This window comes from Archocentrus centrarchus, chromosome 6 (assembly GCF_007364275.1).
Source record: "Archocentrus centrarchus isolate MPI-CPG fArcCen1 chromosome 6, fArcCen1, whole genome shotgun sequence".
In the NCBI taxonomy this organism is placed as follows: Eukaryota; Metazoa; Chordata; class Actinopteri; order Cichliformes; family Cichlidae; genus Archocentrus; species Archocentrus centrarchus.
Window position 1 is genome coordinate 34,682,223 of NC_044351.1, and position 9,194 is coordinate 34,691,416.

General features: G+C 44.6%; 1 protein-coding gene across 5 annotated transcripts in view; it reads right to left on the reverse strand.

Moving 5' to 3' along the window:
- ndrg4 (NDRG family member 4) overlaps positions 1-9,194 on the reverse strand; it is a 70,472-nt gene that overhangs the window by 26,119 nt on the left and 35,159 nt on the right. For 3 of the 5 annotated variants that reach the window (XM_030731344.1, XM_030731342.1, XM_030731343.1), the window contains 2 exons: positions 5,882-5,972; positions 3,416-3,574 (listed from right to left, as the gene is read on the reverse strand). In XM_030731344.1, coding sequence (XP_030587204.1) covers positions 3,416-3,574; positions 5,882-5,959 — 237 coding nt within the window. In that variant the 5' untranslated portion in view covers positions 5,960-5,972. The remainder of the gene's footprint in view (positions 1-3,415; positions 3,575-5,881; positions 5,973-9,194) is intronic. The other 2 variants (XM_030731346.1, XM_030731345.1) reach the window with 1 other exon arrangement.

Consider the following 9,194-nt stretch of genomic DNA (forward strand, 5'->3'; position numbering starts at 1 on the left):
ACTGAAGCGCGTGAGGGAAACTGGGAACAAATCCGCAGTGAAAAAAGAAAAGTGATGAAGGATGGTGATCTTTAAAAACAGGGTGAAACAGAGTGCAGCCAGATCCCCGTCACGGCGAGCGGCCTCGGCTCAGCCCTGCAGCTGCAGCGCTCAGAATAACGATCGAGCATGAAAATAAGAGTTCTGTGGCCTCGGAGCTGAAGTGAGTCGGGCCCTCCGGGCCCGTCTCACGCCCTCACTGCCAAAAATAAATCATAAATACATTTCTGAGACTGGTTTGAGTCAAAGCTTTCCAGCTGTGCCAGACAGGCTATTCCTTAGATACCAGAATCGTTCAGAGGGGCTCGATTTTTAGGGAATCTGGTCTCGACTGTGGGTTTAAAGGATGGGCTCACATTTCTGAAGCTCACATTTCTGTGTGTAGTTACGCAGGTTTAGCTGGTAATGATTCCCTGCTTCTTTACTGAGAGATAAATCAAGTGGCTGCCATCAGAGCTGGAGCGAGTCTTATAAAAGTGTTTCCAGGTGAAAGAAACAAAAATAAAAGAATTAAGTTACAGTTGGTAAAACGTGTAAATGACATAAATCATCCACACTCGATATTAAAGTGATGTTTTTAGGTTTATGATGTTAAATTTAAAAGATAATTTATTAATTAAACGATTTCCTTAAAATCAAACTGGGATGACGGCTTTGTGGTTGGATGCCTCCACGTACAGCCCAACAACACAATGGTAACATTTGGATATTTAAATGTTCACATTCGTAGATGATTATCAGGTCGTGGGCCGTAGAGGCAGCAGGAGACGTACGCTCTCCCAGCTCCTCCAGCTCCTCCAGGAGGACACCGAGGTGTTCCCGAGCCAGCCGAGAGATGTGGTCTCTCCAGCGTGTCTCGGGTTCTGCCCCGGGATCTCCTCCCATTCCCAGAGCACCTCACCCAGGAGGCGTCCCAATCAGTTGCCTGATCCACCTCCACCGGCAAATTTCAATGTGGAGGAGTAGCAACAACTAAAAAATGACCTACATATTAACTGGGAAGCATTTCATATTACAAAAAGGAGCCTCCTTTATATTTATATGTATTTGTAGTAATTTATTAATCTTTCTGTCATGTGAACAGCGTCACAGCTCTGCAGTAAAAAGTCTGAAAGACTTCCACCTGATTTATCAAACTGTGAAATGCCAAAGCTTCAGATTCTCAGGCTGCTTTCACGCGTCAGCAAAACACCTGACGGATGCTTTAAGACACAGAAAACGAGCCCATCGTTTAAGAGCAGATGTATTTATATAAAACATTTTTCTGATTAATAAATGCATCCTAATATGCAATAAAATAACACATGATTAGGAGCAACATTTAAAATGTTTTTTTCAGCTCAGTGGTGAGTTCCCGTCCTAACCTGTGTTATTTTGGAACATTTATTCTTGCTCTGCTGCTTTGCTGAAGCTTAAAGCAGAGCAGGAACATCTGGAAATCTGGTAAAAATAAATAAATCAAATTAAAAAGGAGCGCATGCACATGAGGTTAGACAGCAGTCTGAACTTCACAGAGATGGCCTTCATTATTAAACATGCAGAGGTCAGGTCTTAGTTTGTGATGGAGGGATTCTGGAGACATTTCTGAAAGAAAATATGACAACATTAAAGATGGATTGTGAATAAATGCATAGTTAAAAGTAATAGTGCTGGAATCAGGGGTGACAGAAGTTTAAGTAATTAGCGATGAAGACTGGGAAAAGGAAAGGAGTGGCACTCTGAGTCGGATCACACCTAAAGAGAAAGAAAGATGTCAAACAGCAGGACCTGAAGCTGCCCGACTGAACGCCATCACGAGAAGCTCGTCGGGTTTCCCAGCATGCAGCTGTGCGGTCACCCGGCAGCTGGAGGCGTGAGGGGGAGGGCATCCAATAAACTATCAGCAGATTTTCTTATTGCCACAGAAATGTGCGGCCAAAAGGGCAACTTCAGACCCCGCGGATTTCATGCATTGTTTTCAGATGGAAAATGTTAGTGATGGTAGTAAGGTGGTCGGACCAGCAGGTGGCACTCTTCTCTTTCTTATTACTCCCATCCCCGGCAGTGTAAAGGATGTGCTGCATCTCAGTTCAGGGAAAAGGAGGACTACAAACACACTGGCCATGTAAGTCAATAGGGATGAACTCTTAGAGATGGTGTACGACCTCGTTTCCTGCAGGTGATCCCCGCAGACTGTGAGGATGCTGTGAGGATGTGGTGGTGTGTTTCTGACATCTCTGCTGCTTTGGTGAATGTGTGCCCTGGATTTTAGGGGTTTTCTCTGTTTTTAATATGCAGAGTTACTGCAGTACTACGTTTAAATCATCATGTACAGGAAGCTCAGGGAAACAATGTGTCGTTGAGTCATCAAGTAGAAAGCTTCTGCAGTATAATGCTACACACAATAGCAGCTACGCACAGGTTATAGGGAAGTCCCTGCAACAGTAAAATATGGGACATTGTTCTAAAAGTATTTGAAGTATGCAGGGAACAAATGCAGTATCTACAAACAAAATGTGTATTAAAACTATTCATATTTAATATTACCATTAAAATACACTGAAATATAAAGTTTGAAGGCATAAAAATCCCATTTGACTGGAATTAAAGGCTGATTTGGAAAGCTTTGTTTTTAGCTTTTTAGAAACGATCCATTTCTTTTCTTTCTTTCATGAGTTTAGCTTTAGCTTAGCATCCTCTAAAAACAGAGTTTAGTTAAATCTATATCAGTAACCATAACCAGCAGGAGGGCAGTTGCTGCACTGCTTGGACTGAACGTGTATTTTTCCACACAGCACCACAGCTGCTATATGCACAACAATATGAAGTAACACTTTGTAATAAGACTAGAGGTGCGTCTCAGTTCAGATACTCCTCTGAGTACTCGCTGATGCAGACTGCTGTGCGTGAGTGTGTTTGGCACTGAGCCATCCCACAGAAGAAGTTTGAATTGTGTCGCGTTAGCTGCTGTACTTTGTGAACACTGTGCAGCTTGTCGGGCCTCTAAGTACGACATTCTTCCATAGTGAAGATGACAATTTAACACACAAACACTGAACAACTCCAAACAGCAGTAACCTGTCATGTTACCTGAATTATGTGAAAAAAATATCTGTCACTGTCATAAACATAATTAGTGGTGTCAAAAAGTGCCTGTAGCTTCACTCCTGCAGCTCTCTGCCAGCCTGTCACTCATTTTGACCTAAAAGGACTCTTAATGCTCTGAACAGTGTAATGAGCGAATTATGTGAGATTTACTTTAATTTGTAAATGAGCATTTTGTTCATTTTACCATAATAACTGAAATAATCATGAAGCGTGTCGGTGTTCTGAGCTGTGCTGTGTGGTGGAGTCGGTGTATTCGTGGGCAGATGTTTCTACTTGTTATGGTAGTTACCGGGAGGACCCCGCTGGTCCGACGGCGGGTCTGGCGGAGCCAGTGCCGTGCGAAGACATGCCAGCGGTGAGTGGAGCGACTGGGGGGAGGGGGGTTGTTAAGAGGCGCGGGGCCGGTGGGGCACTGGAGCCCCCCCGATGCCTCCTCTCCTTTATCCTGCTGTGTTGTGAAACAACAAGCACAACATGGTGGTTACTGGGAAACATCTGGGGAAGACAGCAGCAACATACAGTCAACATGAAAACATGCTAATCATCACGGTCTATTTTCTGATGCACTTAGAAATAATCCAGGGGTGTCAAACATGAGGCCCACGGGCCCAATCTGCCCCCCCGAGGAGTGCACAATGTTAAAACTGCATTAATAGCTCCACTGTTTCAATAAAACTGCAGTTATTGTGATGCCATTACTACACAGGAACAAAAATATGTGGAGAGGTACAAATACGTCTGCATCTATTTGCATATATTCTACAGTATATGTGATGGTCCACTGTCACCTGCAAAGTCTAAAAAAAAAATCACACCTCAGGCTGTTCGTGTGTTTTGGACATTTTCAGAAAGAACTTGTACTTCTTGACTAAGTTATGGCTTTAAATCCAGTTAGCATGGACCTGCACCGATACGTGCTTGTCTCATCTGACTAACCAACAAAGCTCTCTGGGCTGTAATTTAGGCCAGTGAACTAAAATGAGTTTGACACCCCTGCTCGGAGCCTTTAAACGTCCAAGGAAGGAGACTTCTTGCGTAACTTCGTTGCTTTGTTTCTGTTCCGGCGTCACCAGAAAGGTCAGCCTGAAGATCTGTGGCCTTCCTTTAATTGGAACAGAGGAACGGGTTGTGGGCAGAGACCTGCTGGAGTAGACAGTCCACATGCAATTCAAACCAGCACCATGCTGCATTCATGTCACAAGGAAAGCCTCAGAGTGGGGAAGGCTGCTCTGTGTCAGCACGTAACTATCTGAGCCTTTAGACATACTGGATACTCGAGTCTAGAATAACTTATTATTACAGGTTATATCATCTGAACAGGACATAGTAACATTTTAGCTAATGTCCTTTAGCCTTGGTACCCCCTAAAACTAAAACCATTTCAAATTTTAAGTACTAATCATTTAGTGTACAGAAATAAATTAAAATAATAAAAGTGGCACAAAGAATTATGATCTTGTGATCATTATGACCAACTGGCAACAATTTAACGTTCTGAGAAGCAACCAAAAGCACAAAGCTGCTGCCACCGTGCTTCACTGTAGGTATCAGCTGAGGCTCAGATTTTTCTGCATCAGCACTATCAGATAATGTGACACAGCAGATCAGACATGAAAAGCTCACTCCTGCCACCCTGGCAGCTTCAGATTCACTTCCCCACATGAACTGAATGCAGCATCGGTCCAACTTCATCAGTGTTTTGCTCCTAATCACTCATTAACTGTTCTTAAAGGTCACCAACTCACTGTTACACAAAACCAGGGCTACAGACTTTCAAAGAGCCTGGGGGGGGGAGTCTGGACTGAAGTGCTCTTTGTTGAGTCCCGCAGATCGATGGTCTCTAATGAGCGACCTTCAGCTGATCAGTGGCAGAATCAGTCGCTCACATCGATGCAGGGCGGGTTGTTCTACTTCGAGTGAGCGACTGAGACAAAGAGGCTGACCTGCTCTGTTTACTGGGTGTCTCGTTTCTGACACACTGAGGAATGAGTCATGGCTAACGTGGCTTCATTTGCTGCCTCTCTGAGAGGTCTGTGAAGCACAGGACGACTCCACATTTATTTATGCTCGTTTTCCTGCTCTTCTGGGTTTGAAGGATTTTGTTGCCCATTTGTTTCTGTGATGATAACAAAGACTTTCTCATAATTGGCCATTCAGGCCGCGCATTCATTTCCCTTTCTTTGAGCTTGCTTGCTCAGCTTTAAGCGCCCTTTATCTCCTTTCTTTCTTCTCCATTCACACAGTTTTGTGTGGGAATAATAACCAAGAAATCTTAAATCTTGCCTCTTCAAGTCAGCCTTTTATTTGGCATTGTCTGCACCATTTTTATCATTCCTGCAATGAGAGGCATTCAAGAGCCCCTGACTCAGCCACAACTCATACCTGTTGCTTATTTAATGGATAAGTGGACTGGAATAAGTGGCTCTTATGTAACCGCCTACTCCCTATTCACTGTTTTTCACTCTATGTCCTGCACCACTCTCTCTCTCTTCCTCTCATCTTAAATGAGCTTTCATCTTCTCACAGTGCTGTTATCAAAGAGTCACGGTTGGATGGAGTTCATTACTTTCCTCCTCCACTGGTAAACAAGCTCATTGTCTAATTATAAGTCATCACAGCTAATGAGCACAAACATCTCCGTCTTAATATGCCCAGAGATTCAGAGCACATCATCCTGCACACGCTAATCAGCCCCAGGACAGGAAGGTTAACGGCAACAAAGAGAACACACGGCAAATAAACCAGGTCGACTAACCATGTCCGAGTCCGCTCCTCTCTGCTCCGGCAGCAGGGGCTTCTCCTCCGTGAACTGCTGCTCCTTCATCCCCGCCATCCTGGACAGCAACCTGCAGTAACCATGGCAACACGCAGAAAAAGACACATCTGAGGTTACGTTAGCGTTTCATCACACAGAGCGCACCGCGTGTTTGACCTCAAAACATCCATCGAAAAGAGTCATCCGCATCTGTGAGGAGATGGCAGCGGTGACGTCCTTTCACAAACCCAGAATCGGACGATGATCAAATGTTGCCGCTGACCTGGAATAATCAGAGCTGCTCGCAGACGAGGAGCTGACTGCAAGCACAGGATCAAGATGCAGAAAAGCTTTGCTGCCATCCTCTCAAACATTTAGCAGTTATAAAAAATGGATTTTTGAAAACATAGTTGCAAATTTTACATATACAGTGGGGGAAATCATCTAAAACACAGTGATGACCAGAAATTTAAAAAGCAGAGGTGAAGAATCCCCCAGGCTGAGTGGGTCAGTCCACACGATTTTTAATACGTTAACACTTACAAGTGTTAATCATATATTACTGACTCATATTTTTGCCTGGTGCTTTTGTGATATTGGGACAATTGATGGGTAAAACATGCTAACAGCCTGTGTACTGACACATTACTGGTTTCTTTATGTTACTGCAGCCTGTTCATCAGCAGAATATCATCAAACTCTTAACGAGAGTGTAGAAATTAAAACGTACAAGCGTTGCTCAATGCAACAGTTTCCACCTGTAAAGTGAGTCTAGTCCACGGCGCAGCCTCCAGAGCTGAAAAATGAAGAAGCAAAAACTGCAGTTCCTCTAGAGGCCACCTGAGGCAGTCTCCTACATCTAAATATGCACGGCTGCAGCCAGAATGCTAACACTGAAGCTTCAAAATGCATAAAACATAAATGGTGCATCTGTGTTTTATATATGTTATACTGTGATACACGAAAGGAGAGAAGTCATATAAAGTCTGGACTGTCAGAACAGTAAATTATCTACATGTACAGTGAAGTGATGTCCTGTATTTTACAAAGCAATGAAGATGCATTCCCAACTGGAGTGGACAGAGATGCTTACTGACCCTGATTTCTCTTTATAAAGTGTAGCTTGGGAGCGCACGCATGAAGACTGAGGCTGCACGAAGGGCTAATCAAGCAGGCTTGTTGTGCTTTACTGCACTAACGCAACATGCAGTTACACACAAGGACGCCAATACACACTGACACACACTGAGAGTGGGCTCAGACAGCATCAGTGCATTAACAATGCTGGATCCTGACATCAGATTTTCAAGGTGGCCGCAGCCCTATACACTTGAAGCATTTTCTCTACCTCACATTCAGGCCAGTTTCATCACCAATCAAGCGAACATGCACATCTTTGGACTGCAGGAGGAAGCCCACACAGGCCATGCAGAAAGGCCCCAGCCGGGATTTAAACCAGGAACCTTTTTGCTGTGAGGCAACAGTGCTAACCACTCCACCACCTTGTTTCTGTCATAATTAATAAATGTGAAAACTGTAATTATATTACCACTGTTTTTCTATTTGTAGATGTGCGTCATTTTCAGGCTTTGGTGAAGCAAATATGGATCCTGTAGGTGGCGCTACAGAGCTGCAGGTGTTTTTAGAAGCATCTTAAGCTTTTTGGGGTTTTAGGTTTTTGAAGTGTGTAAGTCAGCTTTAAGTAAGTTGGCTGAGAACTGAGACAACAACATTAGTTCTCCTGCAGACTGACTGAACAGGAGGTCTGAGCCGGTATACCTGCAGCCTACACCGGAAAACCTAAAGTACTGGGGGGGCAGACTATCCGATGGGAAGACAAGAGCTTCATCGGGCCCTCTCTTGTGCCCCTGGTACTTCCGGATAGCAATGAGGGGAGCTAGAGCATCTCTTCCTGCCTCATGCTACTCAAAAAAACCCTCTCAGATGTCAAACAGACAGAAAGTGTCAGTGATCCATCGGCACAGGAGACGGTGACTGCTGGGCAAGTCATCCCAGTTATTCTCCCCCTCGTGTCACCAGCTGTTTGTCCCGTCAAACCAATTCCTAATATTTTCAGTGATAGATGTTAATTAGCATTCCTTCGCAAGTCTTCTCAAATTTTTAATTTGCATTACATTAATCTATTAAATGTCAAAACAATAGAAGCTAAAAATAGAACATAAAATGAAAAATGCCTCCTTGTATGAAATTTTTGATGTGATTTGGATAAATCACCTTCACCACCACCTTGGCATCATCACCTCAGCGTCTGCTCCCTTCTGTCTCCTTTTTCTTTCATTCTCCCCGGCCTCTTTTGTCCTCTACAGCTCTCTGTCTCGCTCTCATATTTTATATATATATACCTTTTGTGGACAGTACGGGGGGTACAGTGCAGTTGGCGGCATATACTTATGATGTTACAGATTTCGTGACTAGTCAAACTGATACTGCTGCTCTCACACAGACACTGGAAGTATATGAACAGGCGTCCTCTGTGAAGGTCAGCTGGTTAAAGTGTGGAGGGTTCATGTCAGGTTGGTGGGCTAATAAGGATGAACCAGTTTTATCAGCTGGTCTGGCGTCAAATAAGGAGGGCATGAAGTGTTTGGGTGTGTTCTTGGGGAATGCTGGTTTTCAGGAGAGGAACTGGGAGGGTCTAGCTGAGAAAGTTAGTGCCCCATTGCTTCCCCCCAGGGGTAGCTGGAGGTCCCTGTACAAGGCCCCCATTGAGAAGCGTAGTGCGGATCTCCAGTGGAGGGTGGTGCACGGGGCAGCGGCTACTAACAGACGTGTGGCACGTTTTGACTGGAGAGTCAGAGCTTTGTGTTTGTTTTGTCAGGCTGAGGAGACGTTACAGCACCTTCAGCTGAGGCGTCCCAGACTGACTGCTCTGCTTTTATTGCTGCAGCAGTGGCTTACTGGTTTGGGGGGGTCTTGGAGGACAGTCTTTGTATTTATGTCCTGCAATATGTCTCTGCCCCCCCCGTCTCCCTTTCTCTCTGTCTCTTTCTCTCTGTCTCTCTCTCTCCTCTGTCTCTCTCTCTCTGTCTCTCTCTTGTCTCTCTCTGTCTCTCGTCTCTCGTTCTCTCGTTCTCTCTCTCTCTGTCTCTCGTCGCTCTCTGTCTCTCTCTGTTTCTCTCTCTCTCTGTCTCTCTCTGTCTCTCTCTTCTCTGTCTCTTTCTCTCTGTCTCTCTCTCTCTGTCTCTCCTCTCTGTTCTCTCTCTCCTCTGTCTCTTGTCTCTTTCTCTCTCTGTCTCTCTCTGGTTTTCTCTCTATCTCTGTCTCTATCTGTCTCTCTCTCTCTGTTCTCTTT